At 41.2% G+C, this 22914-nt stretch overlaps 1 protein-coding gene across 1 annotated transcript in view; it reads right to left on the bottom strand.

The window, feature by feature from the left end:
* acoxl (acyl-CoA oxidase-like) overlaps positions 1-22914 on the bottom strand; it is a 390645-nt gene that overhangs the window by 185209 nt on the left and 182522 nt on the right. The window contains exon 12 of the mRNA XM_043687180.1: positions 5137-5290. Coding sequence (XP_043543115.1) covers positions 5137-5290 — 154 coding nt within the window. The remainder of the gene's footprint in view (positions 1-5136; positions 5291-22914) is intronic.

The raw sequence follows: 22914 nt of genomic DNA, 5'->3' as shown, positions 1-22914 counted from the left end.
GACAGAATCTAGGGGAAAGTAGCCCACTCAATTGGCATCTCATCCACTCAATTCACCACCGATATAGTGTCAACAGTATGTTACACCAGAAGGACGTACTGCAGAAACTTTCCCAGCAGCCTCCAAACCCACAAACTACCACCTGGAAGGATAAGCATTCCCGGCAAACACTGGGAGGGGTCATCAAGAAATTGTAGATCCTCTCCATGACTTCCTTTCCTTTCATTGTAAGAAGTAGAATATTTACAGGTATAATTGATTAATAAGGAACAAAGTAAGGATTTGCATCTCTAGATGTAGCAAGGTAAAATATACAAATCAAAGTTAAAAATCACACAACACCAGGTTATAGCTAGTGTGCTTCCAATTAAACCTGTTGGACTATAACCTGGTGTTGTGTGACTTTTAACTTTGTACACCCCAGTCCAACACCGGCATCTCCAAATCATATACAAATCAAGAGCAGGAGTAAGCCATTCAGGCTCTTCGATTCCAAAAGTCAGTGTCACGCACCAGATTCGGAACCCCATGCTACCAATAGGAAAGTTAGAGGGAACACTGACTACCGTTCAGTATTTCTGAAGAAGCAGGTTTGGATGACTTGGAAAGAAACATGGACCTTCTACTAGACACAGAAAAGTAGGAGCAGAGCAGTAATCTGATAGTTATTACTGCTTCATGCAAGGTTGGCGTCTCTCTCTGATTAGAGCGGTGAAAAGCAGATCTTTGCCAACACAGATTCACAGAACATTAAAGGTTCTACCTCAGGTGAATGAGAAGCATATCACATAAAAGCCAAGTAGTAATGTGGAGCTTATATAAAACTGTAGTGTGCTGGATTTTGCACGTGATGATGGTGAAACTGTCAGTGTATAATGTGTTATGAAGTTGAAGGCATGTACTGTACCTTTAAAAGAGAGTGAATGCTGTTTTGCACTGAGAGCTTTTAAACACCTGTCAGTCTAGCAGTCCCAGATTGTACTGGAAAATTGAAAATATGTAATATTTAGCTGTGAAATAGATACCCGAGTTGGTTGCTGTTTTGACAACAATTCAAATTTAATCAATCAGCTTAAACTATGCCTCAGCATACTAAAACCCAATCGAGTTTGAATTTATTGTTTTACCAACCTCAAATGAATGAGATGATCTAATGTGGGGGGTATAAAAAAAGGCAGGCATTTTGAAAGTCAGACAGAGCAACTACCACTTAAAACACTCTCTACGGAAGGTACCTTTTCATATTAAACATCTTTGCAATAAAAGAAAGAAGATGACCCAGGGAGATCTTCAACTGAAAGAGGAAAGGCACTGGAAACAACAGCTGCTATATGGGTTTGAAATTAAGTTGATGTAATTTGAAAAAGTATTTTACTGAAACTGCAAATTGTTATGGAATTGGAGGCAGGTAATAAGCAATTAAGAGAAAGCGGGGCTTAGAGTTGTGAATAGGTGTTGTTAATGTTCACTTTTAGAGTTAAAGAATAAATTGATATTATTTTCTTTAAATAGTAGAATTTTGGAATTCTCTGTCATTCATACTTTAACACACTACAAGCGAGGCGTGTTTTTCTGGGTGTTTGGTTTAATTAACAGAGAGGTTCAATGCCCTGTTGTAACTACTCTGCAAAACTGACAGGAACTTCTGGTGTACACATATGCACAGAAAAACATGGAAATCCAGGAGTTATTGTCAGTGATATCATGCTCAGCAACAGGGTGTCCACTTCTAGTCTCCTCAAATTAAACTGAATAAGATCATGGCTGATCTGATAGTAACCTCATATCCACATTCCCTCCTATTCCTTATAACCTTACATCCCTTGCTTCACAAGAATTGATTTATCTCTACTTTAAATTTTTCAACTATTCTACTTCCATCTCCTTTTCAGGAAGAGGCTTCCAAAGATTCACAACCTCAGAAAAAATTCATCCAATCTCTGTTTTAAATAGCTGACCCCTGATTTTAGAATGCTGCTTCTAGATTTCACATTTGAGAAAATATTCTCTTCACACATACCTTGTCAAAAACCTTCAGTGTTTCATGTGTTTCAATCAAGTCACCCCTTACTTATCTAAATTCCATGACGTGGAGGTGCTGGCATTGGACTGGGGTGCACAAAGTCAGAAATCACACAACACCAGTTATAGTCCAACAGATTTATTTGAAATCACAAGGCCTTCATCTGACAAAGGGGCTATGCTCTGAACGCTTGTGATTTCAAGTAAACCTATTGGACTATAGCATGGTGTCATGTGATTTCTGACTTTGTCTAAATTCCAGCAGATATAACACTAATCTGGCCAACCTTTCCTCAGAGGACAATCCACCATTCCAGTTATTAGCCCAGTAAAGGCTGTTCTCGGAGTAGCCTTCAACACATTTAGATTCTTCCTTATAAAAGGTGACCGATATTATGCACAGTACTCCAGATATGGTGTCACCAGTGCCCCGCATGAATGAAGCATGACCTCCCTACTTTGGAGTGCACAATAAATTACACCACACTATTAGCTTTCCTACTTGCTGTCCTTACATGCTAACCTTTTATAGTTCATATATGAGAACATCCAAATTCCTCTGCAACCTCTCATCACTTATATAATCTCCCTTCATTTATTCTTCCCACCAAAATGGACAATTTCACATTTTTCATATCATACTCCCTCTGTCAAATCTTTGCCCATCCATTTAACCTATTTACATCTTTTTGTAATCACTTGTGTCCTCATAGAATCCCTACATTGTGAGAACAGGATATTCAGCCCAACAAGTCCACACTAACTCTCCAAAGAGCAAACCACCCAAGATCCACCCCCTATCCCAGTATCCCTGCAGTTCCAATGGCTAATCCATCTACCTACACACCCCTGGACATTACGGGCAATTTTAGCATGGCCAATCCACCTTACCTGCACATCTTTGGACTGTGGGAGGAAAGTGGAGGACCTGGAGGAAACCCACGCAGACATGGGGAGGATGTGCAAACTCCACATAGATAGCCACCCGAGAGTGGAATGGAACCCGGGTCCCTGGCACTATGAGGTAGCAATGCTAACCACTGAGCCTCCATGCCACCCCCACTGTCCTCTTCCCAACCTACATTACTATCAATCCTTTCAACATTGAATCTGCTAGCTTCAAATTTAATGGGATCTTATCCAAATCAAGGCAGGTTTGAGAAAAGTATAAACAATGCATCATCTATCTCACTAGCCACTTATTTCAAAACCCTTGCAGGAGGTCCATCAGGACATAGACACTGTCAGCCTGCAGCTTCAACAATTTCCTCAATACTACTTCTCTAGTGGTTGGAATTTTCTTGAGATTTTCCATTTCATGACTTATTGTTGCTTCTGGATGTTATTCATCCTCTCTATAGTGAAGACAGGTCCAAAGTACTGTTCAATTCATTCTTTCCATTACTAATTCTCCAGTCTGGTTTTCTACAGAACCAATATTCACTTATGATGTGGAGGAACCAGTGTTGAACTGGGGTGGACAAAGTTACAAATCAGACAACACCAGGTTATAGTCCAACAGGTTTATTTGGAAGTATTAGCCTTTGGAGCAGCGCGCAGCGCTCCGAAAGCTGGTGCTTCCAAATAAACCTGTTGGACTATAACCTGGTGTTGTCTGATTTGTAACACTGTTCACCTAGTTAACTATTTTCTTCTTTAAGTATTTATGGAAACTCATACTGTTTCAAGGATGTATTGTAGAGAGACCTTCTTGGATAGGAATATGTTGATGAAAGAGATTCTTCCCAGAAAGCTACTGGACTCTACTCCTCCAGTACGCAGTTTTAAAAGGGAGAAGAACAGACAAAGGAAGTACATGGTGAGGACAGTGCAGGAGTGAGAGAGAACCTGCATAGTTGCTGCCTTTGCTGTTTTCAATTCATGTATCGCTGGACATCGGAGTGTCACACAGAGAGTGGTACAGATATGGAATGAGCTGCCAGAGGATGTGGTGGAGGCTGGTACAATTGCAACATTTAAGAGGCATTTGGATGGGTATATGAATAGGAAGGATTTGGAGGAATATGGGCCGGGTGCTGGCAGGTGGGACTAGATTGCGTTGGGATATCTGGTCGGCATGGACGGCTTGAATCGAAGGATCTGTTTCCATGCTGTACATCTCTTTGACTCTATGACTCTAATATCTAAGGAGAAAGTGAGGACTGCAGATGCTGGAGATCAGAGCTGAAAAATGTGTTGTTGGAAAAACGCAGCAGGTCAGGCAGCATCCAAGGAGCAGGAGAATCAACGTTTCGGGCATAAGCTCTTCTTCTGCCCTTCTACTATCTAATCCCAGCAAACTGCAACATAAACAAAGCCCAATGCTTTCAAATGAATTGCAACTCCAACCCTTCCACTCCAATTCTTATATCCTGCCAACATCACTAATAATCCAAAACTCCAGAGTACTATTTCAGTCTTTATTGATTCTAGAATTGCCCAATGTTTCAAGATGTTGAAAATCTCCTTCTTAATGCTGCTGGATCCTGGGAGTTTTCATTCAATATTTTCAGAACCTTAGGACTACTGACCGACCCAACCAGTGTTCCATACTCTTCCAAAACATTTGACTCCAACTTTGTATGATTCTGGTTCCTAGTGATGTTATAATCAGTTCCCCAGCAGTCTCAAGTTGAAGAACATACTTAATGCTGTTTTGATGAAAATTCATGGATCCAAAACATTATTTCTCTCTTTCCACAGATGCTACCATAACCTGATGAGTATTTCTGCACTTTTCTGTTCTTATTCAGATGTCTAGAATCCACTAAATCCTGCTTTCTGAGCAGCATGACAGCAAATTAGTTGGTTGAGAGTGAAATATTGTCCAGTTCACTGTGGATAATTCCTCTGGCCTTCTTAGAAATAATGCCATAGAAACTTTTGCATGATTTTGAGAGATGAAGTCGAAGCTCAATTCAATGTCTTAGAAATTAAAGACAGCGCCTCATACAATGCAGCGCTCCCTCAGTGCTGCACTGAAATGTCAATGCCTAGATTTAGTCATCAATGGTGCAGTGTTAAAATGTACACTCCTCAGTTTAGGCTTCACAAACTTATCCCATGTTCTTTCAACACATCTAGAAAAGAATAATTTCCACATGATTTACTCACCATACCACCGGTGCACTCTCTACAATCTTGCAAACAGGCTAGATTCTCCCAGGTGCTGTAAGCTTTCAGCCCTGCTACTAATGCCTGCAGAGAGCGATTGTTGACCAGATTCCTGCCTTGATACATATCTTCATCCAGTATCTCTCCTGCATACCTGTAAGGAGAACACAGAAAACCAACTTTGAGACATCTGAAAGTTAGAGACATGAAACGAGAATACAAGGTAATATGTGACTCCTATACACAAATAAAACAAAACAGGATTACAATCAGCTCCACCATCCGCCAAAAAAAAAAAAGCATTATCAGCCGGGTTCACTGCTCCTGCTAACATCCTGTGTTGGAAAATTTGACCTTGAAAGACTGAATGAAAGCAGAGGAGGATTCAGCATCTCAAAGTGACTGGTGGGACTCCTCTGCAAATCACTGCTGTCAATAAGGACAAAGTTGAAGAGTAGAAAGAGAAAATTAGGGGTTAAAGACTATTACTGAACCCCATTCCAACAACAAAAGAAATTAATGTGTTTTATTGAGTGAGATTCATGGCACCTGGTCCTCCATGATACAGAATGATCTTTCTCACACAATCTTCCACTCTTTACTCTGTATATTACACATCTGGTATCTTGGAAGCCTTTCTCTGAGATGTTGTGGCTGCAAGTGTTTGCCATTGCTGGGGCCTTATGGCTTTCACACTTGCAGTAGCATCTTTAAAGCCCAGGTGAAGGATGCAGGTGAAAGCCATGCTGCTGAATCCTGTCAGGCTTCAGCGGCTTCCTCCTCAAGGTGGAAGTGAAGCTGAGGATCTCTTACACTGGCCTCTTTGCCAAGCTTTGCTGGGTGCCTCTAGAAGCAAGGGAATTTCCTGTTAAGAGAGATGAAAGTATGAGTTAGCACTGACAGTAATGTGAAAATGACATGGTTCAGCACAGTTCAATGAGGGTTACTGGGTTAGTTGACCTTTGTCATATCCACATGAGCAGTCAAACTATTCTCTAGGCAACTATAGAATTTTTTCATCACACAGAGAGACAGAGAGAGATTCAGACAGACAGAGACACACCACGACAGAGAGACAAACAGAGAGAGAATGTGTGTGAGAGAGAGAGAGTAAGAGAAGAGAAACCTCCTCCAACTTCCCCCACAAAAATAAAAATTTGGACCTCTTGGCCCAAATGGACCTGTATGAGACAAGGAGAAGGATTGAAAATGATGGAAGTGCATGGAAAAGGAGTTAGTGGAAATGGTAATGCATAGAGTCATGGAGATGTACAACACGGAAACAGACCCTTCAGTCTAACTCGTCCATGCTGACCAGATATCCCAACCCAATCGAGTCCCACTTGCCAGCACCAAGCCTATACCCTGCCACACCTTTCCTATTCATGTACCCATCCTGATGCCTTTTAGATGTTGCAATTGTACCAGCCTCCACCACTCCCTCTGGCAGGCTCATTCTATACAAGTACCACCCTCTCTGTGAAAACAATTGCCCCTTAGGTCCCTTTTATATCTTCCCCCTCACCCTAAATCTATGCCCTTTAGTTCTGGACTCCCCCACACCAGGGAAAATACTTTGTCTATTTATACTATCCATGCCCCTCATGATTTTATAAACTTCTACAAGGTCACCCCTCAGTCTCCGACGCTCCAGGGAAAGCAGTCCCAACCTATTCAACCTCTCCCTATAGCTCAAATCCTCCAACCCTGGCAAAATCCTTGTAAATCTTTTCTGAACCCTTTCAAGTTTCACAACATCTTTCTGATAGGAAGGAGACCAGAATTGCATTCAATATTCCAAAAGTGGCCTAACCAATGTCCTGTACAGCCACAACATAACCTCCCAACTCCTGTACTCAATATTCTGACCAATAAAGGAAAGCATACCAAACGCCTACTTCACTATTCTATCTACCTGCGACTCCACTTTCAAGGTCCTGCACTCCAAGGTCTCTTTCTTCAGCAACACTGAAGGTAAGAGTATAAGTCCTGCTCTAATTTGCTTTCCCAAAATGCAGCACCTCGCATTTATCTAAATTAAACTCTGAGATATTGAGGTGTCTCCCGTGATGGAGCAGAAAGCAGGCTCAGACAAGTGAGTAGTCTGTAAGAATGAGGTGGATCAGAGAGAGCCGTGAGTGGACATGATAAAAGGAATCCTGAGGCTTGTATTGCATAAGCCTTGGTGAGGTGTGTATGTGTGTAGTGTCAGTCTGTACTGGCCTGGTGAGCAATGTAGCACAGAGAATTTGGTAGCACTTACTCTAGCAAAATGCAGAAGTTTATTGACCTTCCTCCTGTACTGCTGGGCAGCTGCTTTAACCTCAGTAGAGCACTGACCCAGGCTGCAATCCAGGTCCAAGCTAGCTTGATCTCGTGGTTGATCATTTAATGTGATGGTCAGCTGCCCTCTTCTCCTCACCCACTATCTACCCCATCCACTGAAACCTTCAGGTCCCTGTCTGCAAAGTGAGGAACAAATTTTCCTTTCGTCCAGGTCATATTCTCAGTGATGGTGGTGGAGCAGGACAGTATAAGGGAATTTGCTGGCTATCAATACCTGAAATGGTGTGCAGTTGTGTTTTAAATATGGCAATTACCATGTGAATGCTGTGACTTTCTGGAAATAGTGAGCAACTCCACATCTCCAGTTTCACACAAAAGGTACCGAAAGGTCTAATTCCATAATAAAGAAGATAGAACATAGAACATTACACCGCAGTACAGGCCCTCAATGTTGCACCGACCTGTCATACCAATCTGAAGCCCATCCCACCTACACTATTCCATGTACGTCCATATGCTTGTCCAATGACAACTTAAATATACTTAAAGTTGGCGAATCTCCTACCATTGCAAGCAAAGCATTCCATACCCTTACTACTCTCTGAGTAAAGAAACTATCTCTGACATCTGTCCTATATCTATCACCCCTCAATTTAAAGCTATGCCCTCTCTTGCTCACCGTCACCATACTTGGCAAAAGGCTCACCCTGTCCACCCTATCTAACCCTCTGAATGTGTGCGAAATCACTTGCCAACCCAAACCCAGATGTGTAACAAATTACCTCTGTCTAATGGAGAGCAATGTCAATAGTCCTTTTTAGATTATGTTGCACTATCTAAAATAATGTCAATCCAAGTCTACACATCAATTGAGTCAGTTCATATAAGACAAGCTGCCGGTAGGTGACGTATGAATGTTTTGCCAAGGCCAGCAAATCAGTCAAGGAGAAGAATGAGGAAGGGAGAATTTCTACAAATTTCCAATTGATGGAAATTTTTAAAAAAATGAGAGATGTAATATGAGTTGAAACAGGAACTGCAGAAGCTTTAAATACAATTACAGTAAAGCAGCTGGTTTAACTTGAAATTGATGCAGTTTTCAAATTAATTGGAAGACTGATTCCAACATTCTATTGGGACGAATGTGGTACACTGTCCACTTCTTTTGTAAATGTTATCTTAGATTCAGTGTTCACTACAAGAAAACAAGCTTGTGTTAGCTTGGATCAAATTGTAGTGCTCCTGTACCTGAATCTAAAAGTTAGTGACGACAGGCATGACTGCAATCACATCAAGAGATTGTATTGTGTTAGCGGCTGAGTTAGAGGTGGGGTGGGTGTCATGGCATGACTAACTGCAGTCTAGTTTACAGCAGGAGTCTATTTACTGACCAAGACGAGTCTATGTAAAAAGGATCACGCAAACTACAGCAAGATTGATTGTACCTGCAGTATATTTCCTCCCTTAAAAGTGTGGTTATTCACCAGCAATATTACATGAGGGAGAGAGTTACATAATTTAAATGATTTGCATGTTCATCTGCTCCTTAGTGAATAGCAGATGCTATTGAAATTTTCAGATGACAGTAAAACAGGGAATATAGCCTATTTTGTTTAGAAAAAGAAATTAATTACAGGTATACTGGTCCAACTCCTCCAGTCTACGGGTCATCACAAACCAGATGTAAGACCTGAATGTGTGTTGGATCCCTGCTCACAAAGATGCAGAAAAGCTTGAGGAACTTTAAACACTTACCAGAATACAGCAAGCAGTGCCGTCAAAAAGCAACTGGAGAGCATGTAGTTGCTCTGATGTACCATGCATGGTGAGTAGCTTCAGCACACTGACTGCAGCATTGACCATCAATTCCAAAAGTCAATGTCACGCACCAGATTCAGAATCCTGTGCAGCCAGTAAGAAAATTAGAGGAAACATTGACTACTGTTCTGTATTCCTGAAGAAGCCAGGTTTGGATGACTTGTAAAGAAGCATGGACCTTCAACTAGACACAGAAAGGTAGGAGCAGAGCAGTAATCTGATAGTTATTACTGCTTCATGCAAGGTTGGCGTCTCTCTCTGATTACAGCGGTGAAAAGCAGATCTTTGCCAACACAGATTCACAGAACATTAAAGGTTCTACCTCAGGTGAATGAGAAGCATATCACATAAAAGCCAAGTAGTAATGTGGAGCTTATATAAAACTGTAGTGTGCTGGATTTTGCACGTGATGATGGTGAAACTGTCAGTGTATAATGTGTTATGAAGTTGAAGGCGTGTACTGTACCTTTAAAAGAGAGTGAATGCTGTTTTGCACTGAGAGGTAGGAGCAGAGCAGTAATCTGATAGTTATTACTGCTTCATGCAAGGTTGGCGTCTCTCTCTGATTACAGCGGTGAAAAGCAGATATTTGCCAATATAGATTCACAGAACATTAAAGGTTCTACCTCGGGTAAATGAGAAGCATATCACATAAGAGCCAAGTAGTAACGTGGAGCTTATATAAAACTGTAGTGTGCTGGATTTTGCATACCTGATGGTGGTGAAACTGTCAGAGTACAATGTAACTGCTCTGCAAAACTGACAGCAATGTCTGGTCTACATGCATGTACAGAAAAACATGGAAATCCGGTAGTTCTTGTCAGGGCTATCATGCTCAGCGACAGGGTGCGCATTTCAACTGTTCTCAAATGTAACTGGGACAAAAAAAAGTGATTTAGCATGAACGTCAGTGTCTAACAAAATTTTCCTATCATAAACGCCTTTGAAAATATGATGATTTGTTTAATGAGGTTTAATGGAGGTTTTAATGTCATATTAAAATGGGGTGGTTTTGCTGCCTCACAGCACCAGGGACCCGGTTCAATTCCCGCCTCAGGCAACTGTCTGTGTGGAGTGCGCACGTTCCCCCTGTGTCTGCATGGGTTTCCTCCGGGTGCTCCGGTTTCCTCCCACTGTCCAAAGATGTGCAGGTCAGTGAATTGGCCATGCTAAATGGACAAGTCAAGGGTAAATATAGGGTAAGGGAATGGGTCTGGGTAGGTTACTCTTCGGAGGGTTGGTGTGGACTTGGGCCGAAGGACCTGTTTCCATACTGTAGGGAACCTAATCCAATATGAAGTTATTATTACTTACAAGCAAAATCTCTGGCTCTGATAAAAACTAATTTCAGAAATCTAAAGCTCTGTCCCCTATCCACCATGATAAAGATGTCACTGACTCTTTTTTTAAAAGTAAGTCATTTTCTTATTTACAGAAGTTTGTTTATAATATTTCTGTTTCTAGATAAACCTCATGTTTTACAGATGATAATCAGTGTTTTTAATTTCCTGGTTTGCTGTGTAAGAATTCTTCAATGTGATTGTTAACTCAGCAATCTGTTGATGTCACTATCTCTGGGATCCAGAAATCCTCTTGAGATGGCATCAGGGTGAAACCTACATTGTAACAGAGGAAAGCGACACCATAAAACTTGTAAGATCACTGTGAAGGTCTACAAGGTCAGTGGCTGACAGCCAAAAATCTCATAAACGCAGTTGGTCTTTTAATTGAAGCAACTAAGATTAAAATACAAGAGAAGGCTATATAGCCAATCGTGTTTGTGCCAGGTCTTTGCCAGACAATCTCAAACTAAGACCTAGAAAAATTGACCAGAAAGTAGAAAATTTTAGATTATTTAACACTCAGAGGCAACTTCATTCAGGTAACTATAATTGTAAAAAAGCTTAACAGAATTGACAGAAATAAATTGTTTCCACTCTTTGGCAAGGCCACAACTATGGGTTTTAAATTTTTGCTGCCGATTGGTAGGATAATTGGTAGGAATTCCAAACAAAAATAAAATCCCCAGGAGAAAGTTTTTTTTCAATCCAGAGGGTAGTTATAATGTGGAACTTGTTACCACAAGGAGAAGTTGAGGTAATTAGCTTAGATGTAGTTATAAGGAAACTAGATAAAGATGGCAGTCAGTGAGACAAGTGGGCTAGTGTGCAGTTCAGTCACAGTGCTGGATGGACTTGAGACTGGTTTACTCACTTTACCCCAATAGTAGAAGGCAATGGAAACCTATCATCAACAAAAACTGTCAAAATGGCTCCAGGTGAATCGACAGCAAACAATGAGCCAAGGATTTCCCTTTGGATAGGTACATGTGAATGAATGAAGGCAAACTATAATGGACAAAGAAATTAAAAGATATATTGATGACATTAGATGAAGAAGGATGAGAACAAGCTCATGTAGAACTAAAGCATGAAAGTGGTTCTGTTCGACTGGATGTTCCTTTTTAGACTTCAAATACTGTGTAAATTATTACTCTACTTTGTAAATCTCTGCTTTAAACATGCATCCATCTTTTATTCTTTAGAGATGGAAGCCCTTGCTTCAACTATACTCAATGACAACACACTCTGATGATACAAGTTCTTATGTCAAAATGATTTCTCCTAACCTTGTTACTGGCAACCAAACTTTGCAACACCTCAGATACGGAAGCAGTCCTTTCCCGCATGTAGCCGGAACGGGACAACATTCAGGGCTGGTCTGACAAGTGGGAAGTAACAGGCACATCCCAAGCACTAGGTAATAGCCATCTCCAATAAGAGAGAATCAAACCATTGCTCTTCGACATGACTGAATGCCAACACCCTGGATTTACCAATGAGCAGTGGTGGGTGAATTGTGATAATATCGCTGGACTAGTAATCTAGAAACACCAACTAAAATTCAAGGGACATGTGTCCAAATCACACTTTGTCAGATGGTGAAATTTGAATTCAATAAAAACTCATCTGATTCACTACTGTCCTTTAGAGAAGGGAATTTTCCATCCTTGTCTGGTTTGGTGGTCATGTGACACCATGTGGTTGACCCTTCACTGTCCTTGAAATGACGTAGAGGGATAATCAGTTAATCTAATCTAACAGCTAATGCTAGAGATTGTCAGTGACACCCACATCCCAGACAAGAATTAAAAATAAACAAGAAAAAGAAGATAGCACATGTTGGACAAAGTGCTCGCTTAATTGGTACCCTATTCACAGCTTTAAACATGTCCAATCAGCCACCAGGGCATAGTGCTATCATTTGTATTAGCTGCAAGATGCACAGTAGCAACTCACCATTACTCCTCAGACAATATCTTACAAACCATGACCTTTACAATCTAGCATAACAAGGATAACATATGGGAGAAAGTGAGGACTGCAGATGCTAGAGACCAGAGTTGAAAAATGTGGTGCTGGAAAAAAACAGCAGGCCAGGCAGCATCTGACGAGCAGGAGAATCGACGTTTCGGACATAAGCCCTTCTTCAGGATAACATATGCATACGAATGCCTCCATGTGCGTGGTTTTGGTCCCCTGACTTAAGGAAATATACCATTTCATTAGAGGCAGTTCAGAGAATGTTCATTAGGATGACCCCAGTACAGAGGGATTGTCTTCTGAGTAAAGGCTAAACAGGTAGGGACTGTACTTGTTGGGGTTTAGAAGAATGCGTGATGATCTTATTGAAACAGATAGGATTCTAAAGGGGCTTGGCAGGCTGTGAGGATGTTTGTCCTCATGGGCAAGTCTAGGATCTGAGGGTGTAGTATCAGAAATAACGGGTGCCAATTTAAGACTGAAATGAGGGGGAATTTCTTCTCCCAAAGAGGTGAGTGCCTTTGGAACTCCTTGCTGTGGAGGCAGAGTCCTTCTGCATATTTAAGGCTGTAATGGGGTATCACAGGTGGCAGGGAAAATGCAGGAATGTAGATGTTGGGGATGTCAGAATACCCAGGATCTGATTGAATGGGAATGAATGTACTACTTCTGTTCCTATTTCTTATGGTCTTAGGTTAAAAGCCTGGAACTCCCTTCCCAACAAACTCTGAACTTACCAGTGCTATATAAACTACACTGGGTCAACAAGAATGTTAACCAGCATCCTTTTAAGTGCATTTAGAGATGGGCAAAAATGCTAGATTAGTTAGTAATGTTCACATTCCACGATCAAACAAAAAATAAATAAATTTATCCCTGTATGCCAAATAATATCATGAACAATTTTGAAGTCTCCAAGAAATCATTTTAATCTTTTCTGCACCAATGGAAATAGTCTCTTATTTCATCTCTGTTCACAACTGCTGTTTTTTATGCATGAAGTCTATGGCTTTAATGAATTTTCTATATTGACTGCCCAAAGGTGCGCACACATATCCCAACTATGACCTAGACATTGCCTTGCACAGGTATTACCCCTTTACTGTTGTGTTACACAGTATGAATGTTAATGCTCATCGTTGTGCATGACAATGATAAAGACTGAAAATGCCATCCACTTCTTAAAGAACTTACCAAACAGTTAGAATATCCACACCTGCACCAAAGTGCAACCATTTCAAAAAAAGTGATCGCTTACACCTATTTCTATCTGTTTTGGTTTGTAGTATCTTTATGTGTTCAAACTGGTTGGCAGGTTTGATAACAAAACAACATTGCCTGCTTTGCAAAAGATAATCCAGTAGAAATGCGCTGGGATTTTCCAAAGCCACAATGAGAACCTATATTTGGACGCCCTATATTTGAGTGTAGACTGTTTCCTGGAATGGACACTTTTAGAAAGTGAGATTATGAAATTCAATTAACATGTAGAGCAAGATCAAGTCTAGAATTAATATTAGAAGCAGAAAGGAGAGTGGTTTCCAAATTGTTTAAGGCAAAATATTATAAGAAAGTAAAATGTGTAATCCCAGCAGCTTTTAACACCAAGCCAATCAAGATATTTAAGAAGTGAAAGAAGAAGAAAAAAGATTTGCATGTTATATTGGATCTTTCATAACTTCAGGGAGTTCCAAAGCATTTTATAGGCAAAGAAATAATTCTGAAACAAAGTCAATGTTGTAATGTGAGGCAGCCAGTTTGTGCACAGTAAAGTCCCACAGACTTTCCCTGTTCTGTTTTAAAACGTGTGTGAGATCTTCCAAGTCAACCTAACCTGAGGAATTGCCTTAGTTTAATGTCTTATTCAAAAAATGGCATCCCTGCCAGTGAAGTATCACAGCACTCGAGAGTCAGCTTAGATTTTCTGCTCAAAATTCTGGACTCACATCTATTTGGACCAGAAAGTCAGTGAGGTACTGCCAGCAGATAAATAAATAAGGACTTATATTAAGAGTCTAGGAAAGGAGGATGAAAATGGGTTTGTAATATATTATGTGGATTTGGTATGGAAATGAAATGGGTCAAATGTCCATATTTCGGAAGCATTTATTTTGTTATATTCTATCACAGGATGTGAGATCACTGGCCAGGACAGCATATTTTGATCATCCCCTTTTGCTCTGAAGAAGTGGTGGTTGTCAATCTTCTTGAACTGCTGCAGTCCAAGCAGTGTTGGTAAAACCACAATGATTTTAGAGACTTAACTAGTGATAGTGAAGGAACAGAGATATCGATCTGAGTCAGGATAGTGTCTGGCCTGGAGGAGAACCTGCAGGCGGTGGTGGTGCTCAGGGTGATAATGTTTGTGGTTTGGAAAGTACTGTGTTCTACATTGTAGATGGCATTGCTGCTACAATGTGGTGGATGGGTGTTGATCAAGCAAGCAGCTGAGTCCGGTTAGTATCACTGCAGAGCCTCCTGAGTGTCATTGGAACTGATTTCAATCACATCCCTGTCTTATGGATGCTGGCAGGTACTGGAGAGTCCGGAAGTGCATTACTCACAGCAGAATTCCTCACGTCTGACCTGTACTTGTAAAAGCAGCACTTATGTGACCAGTCAAGTTCAGTTTCTGGACAATGGTAGCCCCAGGATATTTAAGTGTGGGGTATTTAGCAAAGGTATGCCATTGATTGTCAAGGTTTGATTGTAATTGTCTCGTACTTGCGTGATGCAAATGTTACTTGCTACTGAAATGTTAATGCCAAACTTGAATGTTGTCCAGGACTTACTGCATAAGGTCACTGACCATTTCAGTACATGAGGACTTGGAAATGGTGCTGATCAATGCACAACCATCAATAAATATTCCTGCTTCTGACCTTATGATCGAGAGAAGTTAATGATGGAGAGAAGTTAATGAATGAAGCAAACTGAAGATTATTAGGCCTGGGAGACTATCCTGAGGAACTCCTGCAGGATATCGTTGAGACTGAGGTGATTGATCTCTAATGATCACAACCATTGACTTCAGTGGTCAGGTTGGATTTATTCTGCTTTCTGTTGATGGTACATAGCCAGACAGTTTTCTACACTGTAAGGTAGATGCTGTTATTGGAGCTATACTGAGATGAACTCAGGCAGTTTTGCAGCACTTGTCTTTGGTACTCTCACTAGAATATTGTTAAGGGCTTTGCAACATTCCGTGCCGTCAGCCATTTTGTAATAGCACATGTACGAAATCAAATTGGTCAAAGGCTGTGATGTTGGGGACCACAGGAGGAAGCCAAGATTGATTACCTACTTGACACATCGGGTTGAACAAGACTGCAAAGCTTCTGCCTTCCTGCTGATGCTTTCTCCTCTTCTGTTTAGTCTGGTGACTACCAAACAGATGTACAAGGAATCAAATAGATGATATGGATTGTGTTGAGAAGATATACAGGAGTATAGGAAACATCTACAGAGTAGACCCGAGGTGATGAATGACAATGATGGTGACCACCCACACCATCCAGCTTTATACTTGACGTATAAGTTAACACCCATTTTATGTAGTTTATTGTAAAATTGACAGCCAAATGTAGTAGCGTTTAGTCTGCCGATGAACTACCACATAAAACATGCAATGGTTTCATTTACAAGAACTATGTAATTGAAGCAGGATTGGGGAAATAAATCTTCAAATGCTGCAAAAACACAGAAAACACTTCAGCATTAAATAACAAACAGCGTCAGCATAAAAATAAAACAGAAATTACATGACCAATAAACAGGAACTTAAGTCCTGTTTAAAGCACGCAAAGCAATGGCACTTTGCCTACATTACAGAAATTCAATCAAACAGCATTCTTCCTGGTTGGAATTGTATTCATGAGATTCATGTGACGCGAGCATGAAAAATGTTTCAAACTTCTCTTGTATATAGCTGGTAATATGTGTACACTATTTTTCACCAGTACAGATGTTTTACAGTTTTAGTGCTCTTTATGCCATCTCCCTTGCAAACGTATTTTTAATGGGTATAGATTAATCATATGTTTCCCCAATTTTTTTTGTCCTCATTCATAACCTTGCCTAAAGGCAGTTACTCACAGTGAGGTACTGTTCAACAAACAAATGGAAGTCTCTCCTCCTCCCCTTGCAGCTATACTTTACATGGGAGTCTAGACAGCAAGTGCCAGTGTTCAACTTGGCGAAGATTCAAAGCTATGCTCAGTCCTCTGATTTTCACCCAAGTCCCACACCTACAATAAATTTACACCTTGCGCTTCATTGAGAAAATAGCTGTGAGTGCTTTACAACAAAAGCAGAGGAGGTAGAACAAAGACAGACAGGAAGGTTTTAAGAATCTTTTGAAAACAGAGACATATGTAAGCAGGTGTAATGGTTTAGTTATAGAGATGAAGTGCTAGGGGTAAAAAGATGGGCCCCACATGGTGGATTGTTGGTAGCAGGGAACCTCAAATGATCTAGTGCCAAGAGAACAGACAACATCCACACTTGCACCATTTCAATGTAATCCAAGATGACTAGATTGTGTGAGTGAATTTCAATCCTGTCCACGCGGCCATTCCCAAATTTGTGAAACATTCCTCCATTCCATCCCACCATGTGTCTCTTGCTCCAAAAATTAATTTAGACCTTAGTTTAGATTGATCAGACTTGATAGATGGAACAAGTTGAAACGACAATTTGTCTTCCCTTGGTCCTCAGTTACATTCAATTATATTTAGACAGCATATTGCTTACTCCTTATCTATCTGTCACTGCTAATTCTTCTGAATGAGAAGTTTGAAGTAACACATTAAGTGTATTTCAGATGGAGTCCTTTCCTTTGGTGGCAATCACAACCTTGAAAGATCTCAAATTCAATCCTCTACAGAACTTGGTGATCGTCACCCAGGCAGCAGTTGGAAGATAACAGTTTGGATCAGTATCCCAAGTCAGGATAGAGAAAATGGTTCAGGTGTTTCACTTGGATTGTTTTCAGCAGTTCCTGCTAGAAGTGAATGTGGATGGGCACTGGATTAGGGAAGAACTGCATTCAGCTCTGATTTCTGCCGCAGTTTAATAGCCCATCAACACATAAAGGTCAGCAAGTTGGGTGAGGTTCTGGACAGTGTCAGCTGCCTGTGGAAGTAGCCCATAAGGATGTATGCAAGCAAGAGTGACAAAAGGCATGAAAATGAAAAACAAATGCAAAAACTAAGATAGTTGTTCACATTTCAAATTGTAATTACATTTTGCCTGAAGTTTGCAATTAAGGGAAAAATGTTTGCAGCAATCAATTCTATCCCAACTTTCCTGAAACAAATGCTAGTTGCACAGATATTTAATCCTCCCAAAATAAAAACAAAGAATTGGAGCTGCTTGAATTCTAAAACAAAATCAAAATGTGCTAGAGAAATGAAAGGTCATAGAATTATAGAAGCCCTACAATGCAGAAAGAAGCCATTTGACACATCACGTCTGCACCAATATTCCAAAGAGCATCCCACCCAGATCCAGAAACCCCTAACCTGTCCCTGTAACCCTCCACTTCCTACAGCTAATCCACCAAACCTGCACACTATGGACAATTTAGCATGGCTAATCGACCGAACTTGCATATCTGTGGGAAGAAACTCACACAGACACAAGGAGGACATGCAAGCTCAACTCAGACAGTCACCTAATGGTGCAATCGAACCGGGGTACCTGGTGCTGTGGGGGAACAGTGCTAACCACAGAGCCACAAAGCCACTCGGTGAACTCAAAACATTAACTCTATTTTCTCTCTTCAGATGCTGAGTTTTTCCAGCTCTTTCCATTTTACTTCAATTCCACTCATAGGCTTAAATTGACAAGTTCTGCCTAGAGAGGAAAGGGACCAGTCTCTACCATGTATAGTGTAGGTGCTGAGGTGTGTGCAAAATTGGGCTACCTCAGGTGGATACTCAAAAGGACACTAACTAAAACTGACATCCACGGAGTATGCTGGTGTGTTGTGCTTTTTTGGCACTCCACTACCTCACTGAGAATATAAGAAACAGCCATAGGCCACAGATTCACGTCTTGAGTAAAATACATCTTTTTGTTTCTTCTCCCTCTTTTCATGTTTGACTTAAGTAATCTGACAACAAACAGAATGTTCTTGATAAATATGAAGAGATGTTGGCAGAGATTAAAATGAACACATTTAATGTTCATAATTCTTTTTTGAAAGAAATCGTAAGTCATCAAAAAACCATGCTAATTTTGGATAGAACATAGAACATAGAAAAATACAGACAGAACAGGCCCTTCGGCCCTCGATGTTGCGCCGACCTGTGTACTATTCTCAGTTCGTTCCCCTACACTATCCCAAAATTATCCATGTGCTTATCTAAGGATTGTTTAAATCTCCCTAATGTGGCTGAGTTGACTACATTAGCAGGTAGGGCATTCCACACCCTTACCACTCTCTGCGTAAAGAATCTGCCTCTGACATCTGTCTTAAATCTATCACCCCTCAATTTGTAGTTATGCCGCCTCATATCAGCTGACATCATCATCCTAGGAAAAAGTCTTTCACGGTCTACCCTATCTAATCCTCTGATCATCTTGTATGTCTCTATCAAATTCCCTCTTAGCCTTCTTCTTTCCAATGAGAACAGACCCAAGTCTCTCAGCCTTTCCTCATCAGACCTTCCCTCCGGACCAGGCAACATCCTGGTAAATCTCCTCTGCACCTTTTCCAATGCTTCCACATCCTTCCTGTAATGGGGCGAGCAGAAGTGTACACAATATTCCAAGTGTGGCCGCACCAGCGTTTTGTATAGTTGCAGCATGATATTGCAGCTCCGGAACTCAATCCCTCTACCAATGAAACCTAACACACCGTATGTCTTCTTAACAGCACTATCCACCTGGATGAAAGGTGGTACTGGAAAGGATCCTTGCCATTAGACCTTCACCAGCATCCTTCATTTCCTGTTCCAGCTCTGGGTTCCCACTTCATTCTAGGTGGATGGATTAGAACAGTACTGAGGAGAACTGCATTGATGGATGTGCTGTTGTTCAAATTGGAAACTAATCTAAGTCCCTGCCCATCTCTCAGGTTTTAGTAAAATATCCCATGAAAATACTTGAAGTAGGGAATTGTCTCAGTACCCTAGCCGCTGTAATTGAAAGTGCCACTAAAACAGATGATATGATCACTATCACTCAGCTGCTTGTGGGAATTTATTGTGCAAAAAATGGATGCTGAACTTGTCAACATTGTTAATGGTCAATTGATTATGATGTTAAAGACACACAGAAGATGGGAATTCTTTGGTCATATATAGGAGGTCTTTTGAGGCAGTGGCAATGTCCCTGCCTCTGAGTGAGGAGTGCTGGGTTCAAGTTCCATCTGCTCTAGGGATGTGTAATAACATCTCTGAACAGGTTGTTGAGAAAAATATCTAGGATTATATATAAAGAGATGAGCCAAGGAGAGCCATAAAAAAGGTAGAGGGTTATCAGAAGACAATTTGAGAACACGAGTGACTGGAATGAAGACTAAGATAATTACCTAAGCAACTCCATGAGTCAAACTATACACATGCAATAACATCCACAAACAATAAATACGTTAATGATTTGAATCCAATATGACATTTTCTTTGGGAAGTTGTCACACTGGAGGAGTCGTATGAGTCCAAAATGTTAACTCTGTTCCTTTCCTCACAGATGCTGTCAGAGTTAGTACATTTGCGTAGCACTTTCTATTTGTATTTCACATCTCCAGCGTCCACAGTACTTTCATATACCCATCCAAATGCCTCTTAAGTGTTGCAATTGTATAGAGTCATAGAGATGTACAATATGGGAACAGACCCTTCGGTCCAACCCGTCCATGCCGACCAGTGAAGGTATTCCCACAATGTCACTGAGCAGCAGGTTCCAGTGTTGGCCCAGCTATGCACATTTTATTTATTCACACAAAGGGCATGTAGGTCACTGGCTAGGCAGCATTTATTGCCCATCCCTAATTGTCCTTGAGAAGATGGTGGTGAACTGCCTTTTTAAACTGCTGCAGTACACGTGCTGTAAGTTGACTCGGAACTTTCGGCAGGGAATTCCAGGATTTTGATACAGTGGCAGTGAAGGAACAATGATATAAATCCAATATTGAGTGGCTTGGAGTGGAATTTGCAAGTGGTATTGTTGTTTACATGTATCTGCTGTCCTTGTCCTTCTAGATGGAAGTGGTTATGGGTTTGCAAGGTGCTGTTTAAGGATTTTTGCTGAATTTCTGCAGCGCACCTTGTAGATCATACACACTGCTGCTACTAAGCATCAATGGTGGAGGGGTTGATTATTTGTAGATGTGGTGCCTATCAAACACATGGTAGAATCATAGGGTAATAGAGCTGTACAACATGAAAACAGACCCTTCGGTCCAACCTGTCCATGCCAAACAGATATCCTAAATAAATCTAGTCCCATTTGCAAGCATTTGACCCATATCCCTCTAAACCCTTCCTATTCATATACCCTTCCAGATGCCTTTTAAATGCTGTACTTGTAGCAGCCTCCACCACTTCCTCTGGCAGCTCATTCCATACTTGCATCACCCTCTGCGTGAAATAGCTATCCCTTCAATCCCTTTACACCTTTCCTCTCAAATCAAACCTATGCTCTCTAGTTTTGGACTCGCCCAGCTCAGGAAAAAGACCATGGTTATTTATCCTATCGATACGCCTCATGATTTTATATTGTAAGGTCACCCCTCAGACTCTACACTCCAAGGGAAATTCAGCCTCTCCCGATAGTTCAAACCCTCCAACCCTTGCCACATTCTTGTAAATCTTTTATGAACCCTTTCAAGTTTCCCAATATCCTTCCTATAGCAGAGAGGCCAGAATTGCATACAGTATTCCAAAAGTGACCTAACCAATGCCCTGTACAACTGCACCCAACCCCTATATCAATGCACTGATAAAGGAAAGCATATCAAACACCTTCTTCACTACCCTATCTACCTGCAACTCAGCTTTCAAGGAGCTATGAACCTGCACTTCAAGGTCTCTTTGTTCAGCAACACTTCCCAGGAGGGTGTAAGTCCTGCCCTGATTTACCTTTCCAAAATGTAGCACCTCACATTTATCTAAATTAATCTCCATCTGCCACTCTTTGGCTAATTAGTCCATCTTATCAAGGTCCCATTGTACTCTGAGGTAACCTTCTTTGCTGTCCACTACACCTCCACTTTTGGCGTCATCTGCAAGCTTACCAGTCATACCTCCAATGTTCACATCCAAATCATTTATAAAATAATGAAAAGCAGTGGACCCAGCACTGATCCTTGTGGCACACCACTGGTCACAGGCCTTCATTTAAAAAAAAAACCCTCCACCACCGTCCTCTGTCTTCTACCCTCGAGTATGTTGTGTAGATGGTGTCAAGTTCCTTGATTGTTGTTGGAGCTGCATTCCTTCAGACAAATGAGGAGTATTTCAATCACATTCCAGTCTTGTGCCTTGTAGATGGTGGACAGGCCTTGGGGAGTCAGGAGGTCATAGAGTCATATAGATGTACAGCATGGAAACAGACCCTTCGGTCCAACCCATCCATGCCGACCAGATATCCCAACACAATCTAGTCCCATCTGCCAGCACCCGGCCCATATCCCTCCAAACCCTTCCTATTCATATACTCATCCAAATGCCTCTTAAATGTTGCAATTGTACCAGCTTCCACCACATCCTCTGGCAACTCATTTCACACACATTCCACCCTCTGCGTGAAAACGTTGCCCCTTAGGTTGCTTTTATATCTTTCCCCTCTCACCCTAAACCTATGCCCTCTAGTTCTGGACTCCCCTACCCCAGTGAACAGACTTTGTCTATTTATCCTATCCATGCCTCATAATTTTGTAACCCTCTATAAGGTCACCCCTCAGCCTCCGACACTCCAGGGAAAACAGCCCCAGCCTGCCCAGCCTCTCCCTGTAGCTCAGATCCTCCAACCCTGGCAACATCCTTGTAAATTTTTTCTGAACACTTTCACGTTTCACAACATCTTTCCAATAGGAAGGAGACCAGAATTGTACGCAATATTCCAACAGTGGCCTAACCTATGTCCTGCACAGCTGCAACATGAACTCCCAACTCCTGTACTCAATACTCTGACCAATAAAGGAAAGCCGACCAAATGCCTTCTTCACTATCCTATCTACCTGCGACTCCACTTTCAAGGAGCTATGAACCTGCACTCCAAGGTCTCTTTGTTCAGCAACACTCCCTAGGACCTTACCATTAAGTGCATAAGTCCTGCTAAGATTTGCTTTCCCAAAATGCAGCACCTCGCATTATCTGAATTAAACTTCATCTGCCACTTCTCA

This window comes from Chiloscyllium plagiosum, chromosome 3 (genome assembly GCF_004010195.1).
Source record: "Chiloscyllium plagiosum isolate BGI_BamShark_2017 chromosome 3, ASM401019v2, whole genome shotgun sequence".
Taxonomy (NCBI): Eukaryota; Metazoa; Chordata; class Chondrichthyes; order Orectolobiformes; family Hemiscylliidae; genus Chiloscyllium; species Chiloscyllium plagiosum.
This window is presented reverse-complemented; position numbering and strand designations above follow the sequence as displayed.